This window comes from Chlamydotis macqueenii, chromosome 5 (genome assembly GCF_036417535.1).
Source record: "Chlamydotis macqueenii isolate bChlMac1 chromosome 5, bChlMac1.mat, whole genome shotgun sequence".
Lineage (NCBI taxonomy): Eukaryota > Metazoa > Chordata > Aves > Otidiformes > Otididae > Chlamydotis > Chlamydotis macqueenii.
The window spans coordinates 39,105,955-39,128,020 of NC_141560.1; the positions used below are offsets into that span (position 1 = coordinate 39,105,955).

At 42.6% G+C, this 22,066-nt stretch overlaps 1 protein-coding gene across 1 annotated transcript in view; it reads right to left on the reverse strand.

Annotated features, from left to right (window-relative positions):
- MAP3K9 (mitogen-activated protein kinase kinase kinase 9) overlaps positions 1–19,673 on the reverse strand; it is a 52,710-nt gene extending 33,037 nt beyond the window's left edge. Inside the window, exons 1-2 of the mRNA XM_086748718.1 lie at positions 19,373–19,673; positions 13,482–13,895 (exon numbers count right to left, since the gene is read on the reverse strand). Coding sequence (XP_086604844.1) covers positions 13,482–13,895; positions 19,373–19,673 — 715 coding nt within the window. The remainder of the gene's footprint in view (positions 1–13,481; positions 13,896–19,372) is intronic.
- Between the last annotated feature and the right edge of the window lie 2,393 nt (positions 19,674–22,066).

The following is a 22,066-nucleotide window of genomic DNA, read 5'->3' on the forward strand; positions in this document are numbered from 1 at the left end:
CTTCCTGACTTAAGAGGCAAAAATTGATAATGACAGAATACCAAAGGAAAGCAAGATTACCTTGCAATACCACCACAAAAGTTAACCAAACTGCCCCCATCACCCTTATATTTCACAACAGCTGCATCAGCAACTTCATGCTCTCTTTCCCAGTCCAAAGTCTGTATATGTGTGTGCATGTGTGTGTGAAGAAACAGGAAAGAAATTGCAAAAAAATCCAAGACAGTCTCTTGTCTAGTCCAGCTCACAGTTCACACCAAGTTACTTACCTGTGCGTGATGCTACTCAATGAGCCTGGCACCCAAGAACAGAAATCTGTTAGCTAATGAACATAAAGCCTGATGAAAGTGGTTACAGCCATTAAGTGAAGGGAGAAATAAAAATGAAATAGAGAGGGGCAGAGTGCAATGAGAACTGAAAGCATACAGGAAGAAATGTGGAATGGAGCAGGCTAGAAGACAAGGATCCCTAGTGGAGGGGGAAAAAAACGTGGATTTCTTGTCTGTGGTACACTGGGTTACACTGACTTGATGGATGATTGCTGGCTTCACATTTAACTTCCATATAACTTTTCCCCAACTGAGACAACAGTCAGTATTTTAGTGACAGCATATCTGCCATTTTTTAATTTAAACACTACAGTTCTAGGCAGATCATGAAACAACAGGGCTCCTACCTAGTGATAAAGTAACATTAGCTCATGTGTTCTATTGTTATATTTTGAAGCTCTATAAATTCTTCATAGAGATGCCCAGCATTATCAGTGTTTCTAGCATGCTAGGATGGATAGTGGTGCTTTGAAACAGGTTAGGAGAACAACCTGAAGAAAGTATCAGAAGTTTGTTCGCCAGAAACGTAAGACAATCTGATTATGACGATACTTCAGGTTAGCCTGAGCTTAAATGGAGCTCCCAGACCTAGAGACAGAGCGGGCAGAGACAGGAGGTCCCAGGTGAGGCCCTGACTGCGAACTATCAAACAGACACAGCAACTTGATGAGGTAGAGTTGAGAAGGCCTGAAAAACTCAAAGGTGGTGGAAATATCTGAATATCTGTAAGCGTCAGTGCAGTTCAGTAGCTCTGTTTCAGTCTTCACCAAGATTAGCACTGCGGTGGGTTGAATGCTTTGCCATCCAAGATTCCAGGAACTAGGAAAGCAGTCATATCAAGAAACTAGGAAAAACTCCAGCAAAAGGATTTAGCCTGCAAGCGCATCCCGTTCACATCCATTCCCAAGAGCTCCTATTCATTATTATTTGCTGTATCTGTCTCCTTCAAGCCACATCAGCTCATTTTACAGTCCAAGAGCTAGATGGCAGCAACAGTGATGGGTGGGTAAGAGTGACAAGAAGGACTATAAATAGGATAAATATGTAATCTTCGTTATTTTACTTTGTGTAGAAACATTTAATTCTAACATTTAAATCATTAAGTAGCCATCCAGCTACCTGCATAGACTTAATGAAGTTTCTTCCCCAGTCTCAGATACTTTCATCCAGACTCAATTAGATTTCTCCTTTAGTCCCAGTGCTTCACTGTATCTATTCTGATTTTGTTAGTCTGAGAAGAAATGAGAAGCCCACTACTTAAGACCTCAAAGGCTGAAAAACAGCTGAGGAACTCAAACTCACGCAGAATGACACAACTCTACCTAACTTGTATTTTCTTTCTCAGAATAATACCATGCATTTTTGCTGCAGTTGAGTGTTTCTGCAGATCACTCCATAAAAACTTAGCCATCTATAGACACAACAGCCTAGTACCAGATTTGTTTTCTCATAGGCCTTTGCTCATCTGTTACTGTATGACCACTGCTTTCAACAGCACTAAGGTCAACAAGCAGCTACAAAGAGGGAAACTAATGCTTACCCTGTCATAGCTGGAGTGTGAAAGACCATTGCTGCAGTTGAGTACTCATTGTGAGTGGGAATGTTGGACATATTTTATTTCTTCCTTCATCCTGCAAACAGAACAGCTTACTGTGGCTTCACTTACCAAAATGCAAAATGGCAAAAGTTTTGTCAGAGAGTGGATAAGCATAAGCGCATCCGCTTCCTCCATTTAGACAATTCAAGTACTGTAAGGAGATCTATCAGATACCAGTCCATCAAATCCCAGGTACAAAAGCTTTACAAAAAGAAAATAACAGAGTAAAACCTTTATGGAAACGAATACTTTTCCACTCCAAGATCCTTAAATGCAAAATATGAGAAGGGTTCTAAAAGCTGCAAGTCTTTTTCATAGTAGGATGTAAGACCAATCCAGACCTGTATGAGGAGGTACTACCATTAAACTTCTCCCTGCCAGCAATACAGCAGAAGTCTCAAGATCAAGAGTTGAAGGAAACAGATATTTCCCTTTCCGAACAATTCCAGATTTATAAAAAAAAATTGCTTTACACAAGTCTCAGAAGTCAGCTAAAGGTTTACTGAAGCTGAAGGTGTGCCAGAGAAGAAAAAAGCCTGATTAATATCACAGGATCCAGACTCTCCCACCCACTCACGGCAGAACGTATCCAAAACCAAGCCAATCTGTTACAGGAAACCTTGTCCTGAACAAAGAATCTCCTCACTCAACTCCATATGTTTTTCTTAGGGCTTGTTTTTCACACCATAGAATAAAGTTATCTGAGCTAGGACAGCTCTGAATGTACTTTCTGAGAAATTCTACTCTGAGCCAGAGGGTCCATGAGGACTAAAAGACAAACACTACACTTAAATTTGAATTTCTTCCCTGACACACACACCTTATAAATTCACAATTGGGGCAGCCAATTTCAGTTTAGAGTATTTTTTGTACTCATCTCCCTATAATCTAGATATAATCTTTGCTTTGTCCAAATCACTTTGACAGCCTTCTAGATCTATTTCCAGTCAAAACACTTTCAACTACTGGGAGGCTGTGAAATTCATGCAAATGTAGATTTATTTTTTGAAAAAGCGAGACTAATTCAGGAAAATGAGATAAGCATCTTTCGCCTATTCCATGGGCCAATTACTACTTTTTATACTTGCTTTTATCTGAAAAATGAATAAAAACTTCCACTGTACTCTGAAGAAATGCAATGCATTCTGAAATCTCCAGGGTTCTTATTGGAAGGTACTATAGTAACAGCAAATATTAACAATAGCCCTAAAGTTTTTGAACAGTCCTTATTTGAAGGAGAAAAGTATCCATAGATGAAGCCAAAATGCTCTTGCATAAAGATGCTCTTCCAATCGCATCTTCCTCTCCCACGAATAAGCAAAACTTCCCAAAATACACTTCAGCTCGGATGGTGGTGGTGGGAAATACTGGATGTTAGAGAAAAAGATACCCTTAATATATTGCTTCATGCTGCTGAATTTTCTGTGAATCATGGTCTCAGAGAACCAGAAGTTAGCTAGTAAGTCTGCAATTTGCCTAACAAGTCAAAAAAGCAGCATTATTGCAAAGGGGACAAGGGACTCAGCTTGCCACATGTTCCTTTTTTCAATTAATAAGTCCTATTGTCAGTACACTGGCATACTGCCTTGAAGGCAGAACTAAGCTTTTGGGAAAGGATTTCAAAAACTCGCTCCAAAATGAGACATCATATTGCAGTGGTTTGCCAAAATCTAATTTGCAATTTTAGCTCTACCTTCCATGGTCAGCCTGCACAGCTTTGCTTCACAAGTATCCAGATAATGAGCAATCTGCTCTTGATCCTGCATTCAGAGTACTTAAAATGATTAACAGATCTGCACATGGACTGAGTCCGGGCTTTCTGCATGCAGCCTTTACCTACCTTCTGTTGAGTACTCTGCCATTCATTTCAGTAGGACTGCATCTTTATTCTAACATTTGTTTGTGGTGCAGGAGGCTAAGTGTTGCATAAGATCCTGTAGAGTATAGCATTTAAGACTCACTCAAAATTTCACATCTTAGAAGGAAAAACAAAGAATACAATATTGTCTCTAGTAATAAACAAGTATTTTCTCTCTTTTATTAGTAACCATCCAGCAACAACACATTTAAAAATACATATATACCTTGGAAGCAAAAGCTTTCTAATTATTGGGTACATGTGAGGGTTCAGTAAATCCATAAAGCTGGTCGACTGTCCTCTTCTATCAACCTAGAGGAGCTGATGGATGTGACAGCACAGCAGTTCTTGGATTTTAAGCCATGCAGTACAGTAACTATAAAGAGCTAATGCCTAATGGGGGAGGGGACAGCAAAGGCCTCCAGAGCCATGATATATTTAGAATCGATCCTTTCACCTAGCCAAGCTGAAAAAAGTCTTATCGCTTTAGTGATCTGGTACAAAACACTTCAAATGCTCCTGCAGAACACTCACGTGAGTATCCTGGAAGAAAGGAACTGTTCAGCTCTGGTTTCAGTTTAAATCCTACCACACTGCTTACATTGGAACAACCTTCTATAGCTCAGGCATGAATTACTGTACTCTTCGTAACTAGTTAAATGCTCCAAGTAAAAAAAAATGTAATTACGTCTGTACCCAACACAGTGCTTTGCCAAATCATATCAATTTGAAAGCTCACAATAAATAAGAACTGTATTAGGCAATGACAAAAAAGGAAAGGGAAGAGAAGAATCACATGAATAACATTCATTAATTGTCACACAAGAGACTGTCTGAAAAGAGATTTAATAACAATGCTGGTTCAGTGGGAGCCATTTCCAGGCAAATAGAAACACAAAATTCATGATGAAAAAAACCCGCACAGAACTGTTCTGCTTTGGCTTCAATTAGGACATCTCTATGAAAAGTCAGTAACACCAAGTACTATTCATTCCTAGAACAGGCTGATACTCCACAATCTAGAAGTTAAGACGACAAAAACTTCACAGGCAGCAGCACAAGCCACACCAGAAGCTGGGGCTTTTCAGTGCTTTGTGTTTTTTTGGTGGGTTTTTTGGTTTGGTTTGGTTTGTTTTTTTAAATCAGATTTAATTAAAAACCTTAAGAAAAGGAAGAGAGGTGTATTTTTATTCATGAGAAAAAAATGCTAGGAGGCTCTGCAATGCACAATCAACAGCAAGCCACCGCTGATAACAGTGAAATTCAGACTTTCTTTCATAAAAACATAAAACTCTGAAAGAGTTTTTATTAAGCGGAGTAGAACAAGTAGTCAGCTGCTGAGAAAGAGGGTAGTCCTGCACTGTTGCACACGAAAGTCCATGCAAGATAACAGTGCATACAGTAAAGCTATCAGAAAGTTGTTCACTTTCTGATGTGTTAAATTCCTGATGGTTTTCTGACCCAGCATACTCTGAAATCAAAGAGTACAAGTGACTACACTGTACCCTGATGAAGCCATAGCAATATTCCCCAGTTACCAGATGACTACAATCGTATCAAAGCCAGACACTATGTGACTGATCACATCAAACAAGAAACAGTAAATCAGTAAATCCAAGGCAAGACTGTCAACACTTCCAACAAGCAGAATTAGGCATATCTAGTTCTATTAATCAAAGTTATGGGATTTTTCTTATTTTCAGGATCCTTGAACAGTGTAAAGTCAAAAGCAACTAAAGACTGTTCTCTCTGACATCTCTTCCTAGGCCCATGCTCAGAGGAGAAACAATAGGAAATCCTGTAATACTTTTGCGGCAAGTGGACCATGTGGCCTGGCTGACATACATCCCACTGCCCTTACATATACCATCTTTTATATATACTAGCACTTCTTTATAGCACCCCAAGAATCCCCCAGCAATCCCCAATTTAAGCACAGAAGTTGTTGTAATAAGCAAAATTTTAGTGGCAGAAATATTTACTTGTTACTAGTAAATGAAGCTATTGGCACACTGATTATCACTTGTTACACATCTAAGTCTATAAATCAGCAAGGCTGAAGCCATGCTTACATTTTAAATGAAGGTTTCCAGTTGTAATACAAACAGCAAATCTTAACATTTCTCAACAGCCAAAGCAAATTCCAGAAGCCTGTTTGATGAAGCATCAGAGGAAGAAGTTGTACAGCTAACTAGGAGCTTTGGTTGTAGCTCTAAAAATCATCCATGACTTTAGTATTACAGCATTCAAAGCACATGTAGGATTTCAGAAATAATTTGAAAGCTATATGTGCATTAGATAAAGTTCGGTGTTTCGGGAGGGTATTTTTGTTTTATTAAAAAATAGTGTTATAATAAATGTTTGAGCAATATAACAATGCTTTTAGAAAGCAGAGTGGAAGGGCTGCATGTGGCAGTAACACAAATAGCTCATAGGAGGGCTTCTTAGAGCATGAGGTTCTGTTACTGTTTCTTTTTCATATCTGGAAAAAGTTTAGGTCTGAGGAAGGCGGAATTCACCTTTCCATTAGCAGTTGGACAACTAAGAAGCAATTATCAGATACACCAGTCAACTTCGGCAACGTTTTCGAAATCAGCCTCACACCAATCCAATTGAAACTATCCCAGAATCAGAAAGTAAACGTGTCAAAATGTAGCCACTTAAAATCACGTGCTATATCCTGTGTTCTTTCCAACAGCTTGAGGCTTTGTCTTGTCATAAGGGAACATGCCCCATCTTCAAAATGGGATATTACTTAAGGAACTATCTCAAGTGATGAATCATCACTTCAAAGAGCAAGACTGTGCTTCAAGAGTGAGTTTGTTTCCTTCGGATATGTTGAAATTTTGAAAGGAATTGTTTGATGAGAAAAGCAGAAGTGAAGCTGCTGATAGAAATCCCTCTAAATTCAAATTGAGTTTATTGACATGGGAGTAACACACACACACACAAAAAAACCCACACAGTGGAGCTGAAAGAGTTATTCTAGCTTCCTGGAAATGCCACGACAAGGCTTTTCTCACTCTTGATTTGCTACTTAGAAATTTCAGAAAAATACAGATTTATCCCACATCTGTCGCAGATGGTCAGATAGTGAATTCACGGGAGCGGCACACAGATACCTAGGTACACATCCTGCATGATGGTGCTCAGGTCTGCTCATATCTGTTCTATGGTTCCAGATGCACAATTTGGAGAAAGTGCTTAGAGTCGTAACTCTTGGTTATTTTTTCCTAGGAGCAGAAAGAACCCTGTAGAAAAATACATGCAGTGGCACAAAAACATGAAAAGGATATTAGCTAGGTTTTTTAAAGTATCAGTCACAATTTCATTTCTTAAAAACGAGAGGAACTCTTTTCATTCTTGTCTATAAAGATGAGGGATTCCATTTACAAAATTGCCTTTTTGCTACTTGGTGTGGGCATGAGAATACTGAAGTGTTCTTGTGGATATCAAACTTCTTCCATAAAGTCTCCCTATTTTTGCCTTGGAATTAACAGTGAAGATATCAATTCATACTCAGCTAAAACAAGCCCTTTATGGGAGATGTATTTTTATTTTAGAACTCTCAGAAGTCTACTAAAACATACTGAAAATAAGACCACAACACAAAAGCACCTGTCAAATCTCTCAGAAAGGAAAGTAGTTGCTCTAATTTAGACAAGCAAAGGAAAAAAAAAAACAAGGTAAACTGTCACTCTACTTCTGTGAATTCCCAGTGTCTCAACAACTTAAAAGATAGTATCATTTTAAGGTACAATTTACACCTTCTGAACTAATAACACATTCTGTTGAACAAAAAGTAGTAGTATTACTGGCATGAATTTCATCATCATACTACCACATGCAAAAAATTATAGTTATCTGGAATTTTTTTTATCCACAATACAGGTGACCTGGGTATCAGCACAAAGGCTGATACTCTGGGGAGACAGAGAAATAAGCAGAGTAACCAGAACTAGGAGTTACACACCATTAGCAATATCATATAGCATATCCATAGAATCAGATAATTGCTTAAGGGCAGAACTTGAAAAGTCATCTTTACTCACCCTTAGGAGTATATTCAGGCTGTTTGAAAGGCTTGTTTTCTATTGTACACACTTTTCAAATTTAAAAAAAAGAAAAGGTTTACTGACTTTTGCTCCTGAACTGAACCGGAAAACATCTGCATAAAACTAATCTCCCAGCTGTTATCCCCTCCTCTAAAAAAAAAAAAGAACAAAAAAACAACAACAAAAAAACAACAAACAAACAAAAAAAAAACCACAAAAAAAACCCACCAAAAAAAAACCAAACCCTCATTTTTATCACTGTCCTCTTACAGGGCAATGAACTACCCAACTAAGGCCAGTTCAATTATTCACCCACTGTAAAGCATTCAGATGCCATTGAAATAGTTTCACTACACTTTACACGAAGCATGACTCACATTTATTTAATTGCACTGACAAAGGAAATCCGCTGTGATAGAAGGTACAACATTGGAGAGTTAGTCAGCAAATTACACAGAAGTACCAGAAGCAGTAATAACAGAGCAGAGTTCCAAACTGCTCTGTGAACATACAGATCAGGATGCAAATACTGTCAAGGAACGAAATAACTAATTACAAGATATCAAGGCTGGTATGTAACACTCAAGTCCTGTTCTCCTTGGGTTGAATTTGAAGTAGTCACAAGGAATCCCTGCTTCTAAATTCTGCCTGTACTAAAACAAAAAAAAACCACACACCAATAAAGAACAAGGAATATGCTAAGTTCTAGGAACAACTGTCCAGAAACCACATGGAAGTCAGCTCTATTTTCATCTTTATGAATAGAAAAAGGCTTAACAATTGCATAAAATAAATAAGCAAAGATATAGCAGAGTTTGGAATTCTTTAGAAAGCAAGAGCTTTGAATCTCAGGATACCAGTAGCTTACTTTGGTGGTCCAAAAAGCAGGCGAGCTGAACACCTTCAAAGAACTAGAAGGGAAGAACTACTGACTTGACTGAACCGGAATTGCTGGAGTATGTTTTGAGCTCTGGCCTTACCCCTTTCTTCGACCTTGGCCATGTCACTTTCCTGCTAATCTTCTGTGCCACTTTGTGGAACACAAACATGGTGACTTTTGTAAAGCACTTTGCTAACTGGCATGAACACCCTCAGCAAAATCTTCCAATGTAGTGCAAATAACAAATGTATTTTGCTGAGCCAGTCAAAAAAAAGAGCAAATATGCTTTTGCTAGTTCTCTGCAGTATTAGTCAACCGGCATTATTCCTATAGCAATGCTAGCATATCTAACACTAACAGACAAATAGAAACAGACAGGACAAGCTTCATTATTTACAATACTTCACTAAAACCAATATGACTGCCCTTTTTGATCCCAAGCATCACATGCCAAGCACCTTCCTCTGTCCAGAAATGAGACTCAAACCACAAATAACTGAAAGGGAAACTGAGAGCTGTGCTAAACACAGTGAAGTTGACTTCAGTGGGCATTCCTAGTTGCTTTTTTCCTATAGCTCAGCATTTAGATTATTCAGGAGGCTTCACATTGGGAGAGGCCTACTGCCAATTCTGTAACACACGCTCAGTGGAGCATCAGCATGCAGCTAAAGAGGGAAAGGTTAGCAATATCACCAGATGAAGAGAAGAAAAAGAAGCCAGAGAGGATTCTGTCAGATTAATAAGATTAATTTTCATACAGAATAAATTAAATCTCTTTAATCAAAGACTCGCCAGACTCACTGCCAACTGAATTGACACTCAGAAAAAGAATTTCAGGGTCTCTAAAAATAAATCACAGGTCTGCAATTTGTTCTGTAAAGACCTTCATGTACTTATTTCCTGATAGCATCCCCAAAGCTATGAAACAGGCAGCCCTCAGAATCTTCAAGATCTACAATAAAAATCTGCCTCAAACGAACACAGTACAACGTAGAGAGCAGTTTTCCTACAGGCTAAATGTATTAACATTAAATGTAAAGTTATGATAACGAAAAGGAGGAAACAAATGAAGAAAAAATATGGAACAGAAAAAACATCCACCTTTTTGGTTAAAAGAAGGAAAACAGACAATTGGTTTGGAGAGTGCTTTTTGATGAGGAATCTCCAGTAACGGATACCTCCTGGAATCTTCAAATAATCCCCTGAAGTACAGTCCTTATACAAGACAAAGTTACCTCCAAAGCAATCAAAACCTTATGTTCTTTACTAAGCCATCAGAAATGTTGAGAACTATTCTGGGCGTTGTTTCGGTACCTACTATTTAAGCCCACAAACCTGCAATAGTTTAGATTAAAAAAAGATATTTTTTTTCAAATCCTTATACATATGTAATGGGGTAATTTATCAGACTTGTATTAAGGTGCCCACTTGACTTATTTTGCTGTTCAAAATGTAACATGACCTTCTTAAAAGATTCATCAAGAAGTACGGTCCTTATGCGTTCTGTATCTGCCTAAATATAGGCAGACATCTGAAAACAAGGCATTCTCTGGTTTTATTCCATTCTAGTAGAAAATTTTATTTTAAGTAAGGCAGCTCTGTTCTTTCCCACTCCCCCATCTTGGTCCCTAACTCACAAACTTACCCTGCAGCTTCAGATGGGAAGTGCAGGTCCCAGCTGGTGCCTGAAAGCAACATGAGATGTATGAGAATCACTATCTATTACTAAACATAGGCAGTACCAATCAGTAGATCGATACAGCTGATGCTACCATGACAGCTCTACAGTAGATGTTTCATACAGGAAAGAAATGTGTCTGCAAGAATCTTTTCCAAGTACTTGCAAGCAGAAGCTGTTCCTTTCTCCATAGACACATTACTACCTATCAGTTGGTCGGTGGTGGTAACTTGTGCAAAGAAAATGCTACAAACTTATAATTCTACAGGCACAAAGCTAACAACATAACCTGTTTGTAATTACCTACAGCAACTGGGAAAACCAAGTACATCAGCAAAACAAAACAAATGCAAGCCATATATAAACCAGTATGCAATAACATACTTAGTCCACTAAGCTTTAAAAAACCTTTTAAAATCTTTCCATAGAAAACAAAGCAGAGAAATTTCCAATATGCTTATTACATATAATGGAAAAGGGATTTCAGCAGTGCAGTGATAGAGTATTCAGGAAGGATATGACTTTGGCAGTCCAAAGTTGTTTATCCTACAGATAACCATGAGTTAAGTCTACCTGCATGTATAGGTAATATACACTTTCAGGGAAAAAAAAAAAAGAAAACCAAAGCAAACCATCAAACAGAAAAGACCAACAGTCCCTCTCCCCCAAAAAAGCTCCACCATTGGCACAATATAATATTTATTACATTTGCTTTACAGATATATCCAGAAAAGAACACATATTTTCAAATGTTTAAAACAGTATACATTTTTTTAATTTCTCTTCCACCACACAGGACAGAACAAAGAACTCTATATTGCCAAACTAAACAGCTATTGCAATAAGTTAGAGCCCATACCTGAGGTTGCTAATTCATCTTATTTCAGAACAGAGTTGGAAAACAATGAATTTTCCTTAAAATATCTGAAGTCCTTCCCCTAGTACCAGCTCCTACATTTATTTAGTTTCCCAAATATAATACTGCTGTCTGTAGACTTAGCTGGACTAAAATTTTCCTATACCCATCATTTCTGTGCTAGATCTGATGGTATCTGGTCAAGACCACCATGGACATTCTCTACCTACCCCCTCCAAACATAGGACATCTTTGAATTCTTCCACAAGCATTCCCACTCATTATCCCTCTTCCTTTATTATTGCTTCCTCCCAAATGAGGAAAACTCTAGTCATATATGTAGCAAAATCCTCAACTTCTCACCGACAATTTACAGTGCAGCACAATTACATACTGCTGATTCACTGTGACAAGAGATATTTACTCTTGCTGCTGACAGTACAGATGTTTTCTAGCATCCATATCTGTGTTTGGTGACACTGTGCACTGGTGTCCCTCTAGGTGGGCTGCATCTCTGGTTGCTATGTTTCCCTTTCACAACTGGCAGTCTCCAGTCTGAATAAAACAGTGAAACACCAGGACTAACAGCTTTTTATCTTAGAAATAGCTTTCATTCTAAACCTAAAAGTGTTCAGATAGCATTAAGTAATAAAGTCTTAATGATCTGTTAGTAAAATAAGCAAGTAAATATTTTCTTAGGAAAGGAGGAAAAGGCTCAACACTTTAAGGTAACTATTTCTTATTCACAGATGTAGCCAGTCATCTATTATCCAAGCCAATTAATCCTTCATTTTACAACATTTATCAATATGCCCATATACACTGCCATCTGTAAAGGAAGGGTTTAGATATTAGGAAATTTTTACAGACATTAAGACTGCCTTACTCTAACAAAAAGGGAAACTTTAATAGTATAAAAATAACATTATAGAAACTAATTTGAAAGCTCTCCTAGTTCCTATTTTCAAACTCACTAACAAGAGTTAATAATACTTCTTTATTTTTCCCTCACAACAAACTATGTTGGGAAACAAAACTATATCACAACAAACTACCACAAGAATTGAGGTCAAAAAAAACCATAGGAAGATTCCACAAAGCCTGGAGATTTACAGCACCATAATGGTTAATGCTAGCTCTAGTGAATCTATTTAAGATATTAAAATACCCATCTGTCAGATCTCTTTGCTAGATGTTACCGTCCCCAAAGCAAAAGAGAACATGTGTCTGCATCCCCGCCACCCAGTTCAGAGCACTTCTTATTAACTAAAGCCATAAAGCGAGTTCATGCTAACACACCTATCTAAATCACTGCAGCCAACATGCAGGTACGTGTCTGCTCTTGCCATCTACACATAGACAAGCAGAGAGAAAGACTAAACAGCTGCATGCAGGCATCAGGAAAGGAGATGCTGATCTTTAAACTACTGCAGCAGTTTGCTCCCACACTTACAAATAATATTCTATGCACGTGCTTGACAATTTTAAGTTTAGGAAAACAGACATGCCACAAAAACAATACCTGAGTAGCAGACAATAATGCTATTTGTATTGCAGAGTAGCTATTCACCATGACTTCCAGAATCATAACTACCAAAGTTGAGTCCCAAAACTCTAATGGGTCGGCTGCATCCCATGTAAAGCACCACAAACATCAGCTGAAGTCCTGGGTGTACAAGGGCACCCACTGGGGCATTTAATTTACCTAAGTTAATGTTTCTGTCAACACCAGCTCTGTGAGGAACAGAGAGAAGTTACAATCCAGCAGGGATGGGTAAAATTTCCCATAAGAAAAACTGGCTTGTATGTCATCTACACAGCAAAATCTAGCAAGTAAAATGGAAGCTTAGGAGCATTTATCCTTCCAAAAAGCAGAAGGAGAATACACATTTTAAGTTCAACAAGACTTTCTAACATACAGGAATCTGCTGAAATGCCAGTAAATCTAAGATACTGAATATATATGAAGTACTAGAGAAGCATGCTCCATTTACAGTTGGTTTTGCATCCATCATTTAAGTTGCTTCTACAAAGTGAAAGCATGTACATGTTTCCTGTTGTCTGTAGCACCATACTGTAGAAAAAGAAACCCCTCTGGGATTGAGTTAGAGGATACAGTGGTTCACAAGAAAGGATTACTAAGTTAACATTACTCCCCTCTTTTCTTTGTATGATTTCTTTCCAAAATCGTATTCCAGCACCCTGGCTGTTCACTGTGTAGCACTTACTGTTGCTGGACTTCAGGTCACGGTGAATTATCGGAACAATTGCTTCCTCGTGCAGATAGTTCATCCCCCTTGCAATCTGTACTGCCCAGTTCACTAGTATGTCAGGAGGTATCCTTTTACCAGACAACACTCTATTTAGCGATCCTCCGCGGGCAAACTCCATGATCAAGCAAAGATTAGGTTCCTTCAAACACACGCCCCTGAGGGCAATGATGTTGGGATGCTTCAACATTGCAAAGAGCTTGGCCTCTTGGCGGACATTCTCAATGGTCTGGCTGATGTCCTCATCAGGGTCATAGCGAGCTGCCTTGACAGCAACCTCATCTCCTATCCATACAGCTCGATACACTTTTCCGAAGCCCCCTATGCCAATTATTTCCTCCAGAACAAGCTCTGAGAAGTCGATCTCCAGGACTAGGGGGAAAAAAAAAAAAAAAAAAAGATGTAAACATTTAGCAACTACACAGCCTGTACCTCAGCTGAAGGTCCATGTTGCCCAACCTCACCCTTACCCTTGGAGGAAGGACCAATTTTCACTCCAAAACAATATAAATGAAAGTAGCAGTCCCTTCTGACAACTTTCATTGCCAATAGTGTGGTGAAACAGATTTTGCAGTATCATAAAATCTATATGAAGTATTCACTGTGAACGGTGATGAATTTGACCGAATGGTGGTGAATGACACACTTAATAAAACAGCCTCCTCTTAACACACTTAAACCCTTATAACACTGATCCTCTCTTAAGGATAAACCCTCATTTCCAAAAATGAAAAACACACCAAATCTTCACTGATTTCACTATATAGTGCTTAATGCAACATAGCTAAAAGTCAACACAAAATGCATCTGCTCCTGTTTTTGTGCCTTATTTGAATGTCTCTTATTCAACCGCCACTAACAATCTTACAGTCCTTCCCAAATCACGCTTCTTCCACACCTCTACAGGCTTTCCAGATTTGCTCCCCACAAGAGATCTGTTAACTAATTCCGACACTACTGACAATAGTGTGACAAACAGATGGATCAGACCACATACTGTGTATGCAAAGTTAGCAATAAGAAAAACATTTTTGATTAATGCATACTGCATTTTTATTACAGAAACTACATGAAATAACAGAATCATCATTTTCCATTCCCATCACTCACAGCTATGCTTTACAGGCTGCCACAGGAACTGGTGGCTACTTGGCACTGTATAGTAAACATCTACAGATGCAGATGTCTTTAATCCAGCATACAAACTCCATCTGGAGCAAAAGCGGTGAGAAAATGTATCCTCTGCAACTGTACACTAGACATAGTTTATGCTCATAGATGGCCAAAATAACCCATCCAATAATAACTAATGTAGAATGGAAAACCCACATTCTAACCAAGGAAAACATGCTGACAGGGCTGAATTTATAGTAATGGTAGGCCACTGGTGAGACACCATGGATGCTATTCTGTCTGATATTTTGGTGGTTACCAATAACAAAGACATATTTTAAAGTTTTAAAGGAAAAATACCATAATGCAAGGATTTAAGCAGAAAGTCACCAAGACTTTTAATGCTTGCATAATGCCTGCATTTGAAATGCCAAATCTGACATCGTTTCCCTGCTTTGTCTAGTAGGAAGGAAGCTAAGTCTGTAATGGACTTACTTGACGTCGGTATTAATTCAGAGTACTGTATTATATTACTGGGTTTTGTAGTTATCGATCGTATAAAACTCTCCACTGTTTTTAAAAGAAATTACTTAGTCATACAAGGCAAGGGAGCAGGGTAGATTCCACTTAAGTAAATATTTTCCTTATTCCAATCAAATGTCTTTCCTAAGTATAAGCCTATAGTATAAGAAGTTGTCACAAAACTGTATGGAGTTAAGATGAACTCTGCTGTCCACAGCTGCAGAATTTTTCTTTTCTTTTTGGACTGAGCTCTATCTTTCCTGAACACGATTTTTAAAAGTCTGGCTTAATTCTCTAAGTCAGTCAAACCTATGAGCTAGGACTTGACTACGTACAGGGATTATATCATGAATATTCCTATGCAGTACAGCCAATACATGCAAGTCCTTAGCTAGTGTAATAAGGATGCCTGTGCTCTTTCTCCAAGTGTTCCATGAACAAAAGATTAATGGGAAATGAGCTAGAAAACTGACCAGTAAAGCCTTCCAAAAGGAGGGAAGACCCTTTCCAGTCCAGAGCACAGAAAAAATTTATTTGTTTACTACTGTGAGTACATATTTTGGGTAACGCTCTGAACTTCCAAGGATTTAGACAGCAAAGAAGGTTTCACTCCTACAGTAGCAACCTTAGTGTTCAAATGCTCTTGAACTACAGATTACTTGAAAAGATGAAGGAGCAGATTCTGACCAGAAACACTGACATTTTAGAACAAGACTGTAATGACATAACTCCAAATATGAGACTACCTTGTCACTGAGAATACACAAAAGGAGCTGCTCAGGTATTTCTCACTGATGAAAGAGCTAAAGAAATCAGGTGCTGAGTCTTATCATCCCCAGTCAGTAGAATTTCAGCACTGGTAGAACACTCACTTAACCTGCTCCCAGGGACAAGGTCAATTAAAAGCCAGAAAACAAACAAACACGTAAAGCCACAAAGCAAGATGGACAGACCGTCCCCGACCTCCCAGAACACAACATTCCGGTGGCCTTCACCGCCAGCCTTCTCCCCGGGCGTTTCACGGGTTCCGAAGGCACCGGGGACGCGCGGAGGGGTCTCCTCCCGCGGGGCGGCGCGGCGGGCGGCTCGGGTGGTGCTGAAGGGACAGCTCCCGCGGCGGCGGCGCGGGACGGGACGGGACGGCCCCGCCTCCCTCCTCCCTCCCGCCGCCCCAGGTTCGCCCCGCTGCTGGTGCGGGCAGGGAGCGGCGGGAGAGGGTGGGCAAAGGACAACCGAACGCAGGGAAAGCAAAACTCTTCTGTATGCGGTCACCTGGTTTACTTCGGGGGGGGGGGGGGGGGGAGGGGGGAAACAAAAACAACAACAACAAAAAAAACCCCAACCCATAGCTCTGCTGGATGCACAGATGAAGGAGAACAAGTCTGGGACGTAAAACTGAGAAATAGGCTTCCAGATGAAACTTAACAGTTACACTGCTATCTATCCTGCAAAAAAAAAAAAAAAAAAAAAAGCTTTCCTTTACTTGCAAGCATGATCTTAGCTTTACTTTGAAAATGTATGTTTCTTTAAGGCAGACTGGCCAGCTCACCGCATGGGTACCTTAATCAGAAAAAAAACAACTCATCTTTAGAAAAGTGGGTTTTGTTTTTTTAAGGTACTTTGTGTTTAATTAGTTTCTTCATTTTCACAGACTTAGTTACATAGCTACATTAGTGCACAAAATACTTGGTTTTCTTCACCTTTTTAAACACTCTAACCCCTTCTCTAAAATTTCAGTTTAATTTAGCAGACAGGCTGTGCCGGACTGCAAGGGTGATGGCAATGTTTAACATGCACTTTTTTGCCTTAGAATTTAAGAACCGAAGTGCTATAATTCCTCTGGGGACCAATAAGGAATTGTAAAACCTGTACACAGTGAACCAGTGGCCATGTTGACAAATGCGAAGTAGCTGCTGTTTAATCAGCATTTATTAAAACTATACGATTAAGCTCTTTAATTGAGCCCGTAGTGCTTAAGAACCCACAGCGCAGACGAGGGTCCTCCAAGTCGGCCCACTGCTGACAGCCTCAATAGGCTGCTTTTATAATTCATGGTACCCCCACTGAGGTAAGATTCAAGCACACTATGTGTATGGCTGAAAGACAACATGCGATTTCTAGCCATACGACTACAGCTCTCTGCAGAAGCAGAATCTCTAGGACTTGTACTCCAAAACCTTCATCAAACATGAAGACAAACTTTAGGAAAGCAACTAAAAATAGCTTCTGTGACAAGGTGCACGTCTGGAATGACACCTTCCATTACTCCCACAAAACGTTAATACCTCATATTCCAATAAGTTCACAGCAGACTGTTATTCCAAATAGCTATCACACTAACATCACCAGCTCTAAAAGAAGGTATCATTCCTTGCAAAGTGATTTCTAACGTTAAACTTGAAAATCCAATTCAACAGCAGCCAACTTTGCCCCCATCCAAACTGCATAGTTTCTTTAAAAAAAGAATCATACTCCTTTAGCATATTAAAAACTTACTGGAGGGCAAGAAATTCTACCCTGTCATGAACATATGGTTGATGACTTGACAGAAGTAGTGCAGTTCTGTTGTGGCACTAGAAGGGTAAGACAAGGATAAGGGGAGACGGTGCAACTCCACAACTGTTCCTGAACCATCAAACCACAGAAAGCACAATAAGGCAAGAGAATCCACAGTTACAAAGCCTGCGCTGGAACAGTCAAAACAGGAGGGGAGCTGAGGCCTCAGGAAGTTCTGTAGAAATGGTTCTCCTGACTATCTCAAAGTCAAAACCTAATCAGCATTCACAGTGTTTTCTGCATGTGGAGAAAAAAAAAAAAAAATTACATTCTCTATACTGTTCCAGCATGAAGAAAAGAGCCATCACTGCCCAGCCTAGTCCCTTCACAATCCCAAGGGCAATACTACACACTACTGAGTTTTTACCTAAATGCTTTCAAGTAGGACACAGAATAAGAAAAAAGCTCTTAGCTATATTCCTTGGAGATACATCCTAGATAGGACAAAGCATCTTTTTACTCCTTTTACTTTCTGGAAAAGCCTAGTAGTCCGAAAATTTTTCTCTGCCCCTCCAAAAAAAAGCTTTATTCTTGCTTGAATTGCCAACAGTGATAGATAAACACAATCTAGAAACAGTCATTCCACACTGTTTCTCTTTCCACAATTGTACATAGTAGCAAAAAAAAAAAAAAAAAAGTAGAGATGAAATGGCCCTATTCTCTGGCTTCAAAAAAGGCTTCAAAATTAAACAGAAGTTCACAGAAACAAACCAATTCCTTCGTGCCTTCAGCACTTCAACTCAGTCAAGCAACCCTCAGGTAGGTCCTGATATCCAAGCTTTGATGAAACTCATTCACAGGTATTTTAGAACACAAATTGTAAGAAGGCAAAGGGCTAAGAAGGAACCTAGTAACATAAGTCAACTTAGTAATTTCAAAGTCAGAAATAAAAAGCTTTTGGTTAGGATAAAGGAAGATACTGAACATATATTAGTACTGAATCAACACTGCAGAAAGCAACTGCTTCCTTTCTAGTAGCCTCTCCTTAAGGATATTGTCAAAGGGAGAGTCCCTGGTGACTCCACCACTGCCCAGCCACAGAGCTTCAGTCGTTTCGTGAAAATTTATCAGCCCCTGGAAACGCAGAACTTAACAATGGGAAACAGCTCCAGCGCTAACACGGCTGGATGAAGGGCTAACACACCGAGCTCGGTTCGGCCTCCCCGGAGGCGAGCGCTGCCTGGAAGCCTGAAGGGCCCTGGAGCAGCACGAATGCGGCTGCGGCTGGGAAAGCGAACCGGACCGGAGCGCAGGGCCAGGGGCAGCCCCGGGGCGCGACAGGCCAAGCCACCGCCGCCTCCCCCTCCCCAAGGGCCATGGCGGAGCCCTCTCGCCCCGGCGCCCTCCGCCGCCGGCCGCTCCCCACCGGGCTGGGCCTCCCCCGCCGCAGCGGTCCCGGCTCCGGTCAGGGCCAACGGAAGAGCCGGGCCTCCCTCCGCGCCGGCGGCGGTCCCGCCTCCCCTCCTGAGCACCCGGCCGGGGCTCCCCCCACCCCATCCCGGCAGTCCCGGCTCCCACCGGTCCGGTCCTCCCCCCAGGCGGCCCCAGGCCCACAGGAGGGCCAGGACCGGGCCTCTCCTCTCCCCCCTGCTCCCTCCCGCCGGGTGGCGGCGAGGGGCCGCGCCAAGCCCCCCGCCCCCGAGCCCGGGCCGCCTTACGCTGTATGGCGGGGGGCGGCGGGTAGCGGGCCCGCAGCTCCGGGCCGCCCCCCTGCACGCCGCTGCTCACGTAGTTGCTGGGGAAGATGCCGACGCGCTGGTCGATCTTGCCCGTCCACCAGCCCTCGTCGCCGGACACGTGCGAGTCCCGGGACAGCACCTGCACCACGTCCCCCGGCCGCAGGCTCAGCTCGTCCTCGCCGCACGCCTCGTACTCGAAGACGGCGGTCCAGAGCGGCCCGCCGCCCGGCGGCTCCCCGCCGCCCGCGCCCTCCTGGCTGAGCTCTGTGAGGGGCTCCATGGCGAGGCTGCTCCATAGGGGGAGGCGCCCGCGGCAGCCGGGCGCTGCGGGGGGCGGCGGGGCCGGTACCGCCGCCTATTGTTCATGCGGCCCGGCGCCCGCCGGCACCAGGTGCCGCCGCCGCCGCTGGCGGGGGGAAAGGGGGGCGGCGCGGGGCCGCCTCAGCCCAGTGCAGGAAGGGACGAGGGCGGACAGCGCGTGCCGCCCAGCCGCCGTCGCATCCCCCCCCTCCTCCACCTCGCCCGCCTCCACCGGCCACCGCACATCCCGAAGCCACCTGACTCTCTGGCAGCTTCGGCGGCGGGAGGGAAGGGGAGGCTCCGCCTCCTCTCCGCTATTGGCCACCGCTACCGCCCGTCAACGCTTGCCCTCACCTGATTGAGAGCCCCCGCTCTCTTAGCCACGCCCCTTCCCTGCCCAGCCTCTCGCCCTGGTGTCTCGCACTCACCAGTGCCCCCCCTGCATTGGTCCCCGTCTCGTCAGCTTTCGCTTCCCATTGGGCCCCGCGGCGCTTGTCAGTTAAGCGCTCCCAGCTCCGCCTTCCTCGCCGCTTCTCATTGGCTGGGAAAAGGGACATGACACGGCAGAGGGTCGGGGGTGGGGCGACTGGGTGGGCAGAGCCACCTTCGCCTGCCGGCGGCTGGAGGGCGGGCCCGCGCGGGGCGCTGCTGGCCGGGGGCGGGGCGGGGCGGGGCGGGGCGGGGCGGGCACCGCCTGCTGCGCTGAGGCGACGCACCTGAGGGCGGGCAGGGCCTGGTTGCCACCGCCGGGCCTGCAACCGCCCCTGCCGCGCGGAGCGGCTCGGCTCGGCGGCCCCGGCGGAGGCACCGCTGCTCTCCCCTTAACGACCGTCGTCCCTTGGCGCCGTCGCTGCCCAGCGTCGATGCCCTGCCCCCGCTCCCGGGCCTCCTGGGGAGGGCCCGAGGCAGGCCGGGTCTCCTGTGGGTGCAGGCGGTTGGGATTTGGGGTGACGGCCGTGTGTCGCCAGAATGTCCCGGAATGCTTCCCGCTCTCGGGGGCCACCGGAGCGGCTCCCGGCCCGCTGCCCGCCGCCCCTCCGGCACCCCCAGGGCCTGCCATAGCTCGGGTGTAGTCGCCTGGAACAGGGGCTTAGGCCAGAAACCAGATCGAAGCAGGGGCTAGGAAAGTCTGTGTTTTCGGTTATCCCACCCGGTCAGCCTGCACTTCAACACGGGTGTTACCTGATTTTTGTACAGAGTTGACATGGGTGCATCCCTGCTGAATGCCTGTATTAAAAATTAAACAAAAGAATTTACTTCTAGCTCTTGTAATCGGTGTACACTTGTTGGTTCTGAAAATACAAAGTCCTGCTACCTGCAACCAACATTTTTACAGCTTGGGAAGATACCAGACCTCATGAACAGAATGTGTTTGTAGTCACTCACGTGAAAGGGACATTTTCTTTCCATTTCACTCCAGCTTTCTTTAAGATCCTCATTCTATTTTCAGTGGTAACCCTGGAAATGAAAAGTCTGTGTTCATGTTTCGTTGTAACAAAGCCCCCTGATGCTGCATGATGCTGACATAAACCAAAACCACCTTGCCTAGAAAGAGCTGTCATACTAATATCCTTATTTTACAAATAAATGAAAGAGCAAAACATATATAGTTGAGGTCGTGTCCTGGTTTTGGCTGGGATGGAGCTAATTTTCAGCTCAGTAGCCAATGTGTTTTGGATTTCATATGTGAAGAATGCTGATAAACACACTGATGTCAGGAGTTGTTGCTAAAGAGACCAAGGTCACTGTCTGGCTTCCCAGGTTTTGCTAATGTGCAGGTGCAGGAAGCTGGGAGGGATACAGCCAGAACAGTTGACCAAAACTGGCCAAAGAGAGTATTCCATACCATAAACATCACGCTGAGTATTTAAGTGGGGGTGGGCTGGTGAGCTGGTTGACTTTTCTCTTACTGTTTGGAATCATTCTGGGATCATTAGCAGTTGCCTTTTTTTTGCTCCATGATTGCTGCTCAGGACAGGCTGTATTGGTCATCGGGTTGTCGGGTCATGAGAAATTGTGCATCATTCATTTTGTAGTTCATTATTATTAATCCTATTGTTATTCTTATTATCATTATTTAGATATTTTTATATATATATAATCTTTTCCTTTGCTATCCTAGTAAACTATCACCCCACTATCTCAACCCACAAGTTTTCTTTTCTTCCTAATTCTCTCCCCCATCCCCTGGGTAGGAAGAGGGTGAGTGAGCAGCTGTGTGGTTGTCATAGTTCAGCCCCGAATCGGGACCAGACTACGCAGTCTCTCTCTCACTCCCCCCACCCTCTGAGAGAATAGGGGGAGATAATATCAGAAAAACAGCTCGAGGTTTGAGATAAGGACAGGGAGAAAATCCTTAAAGTTACCGTCACG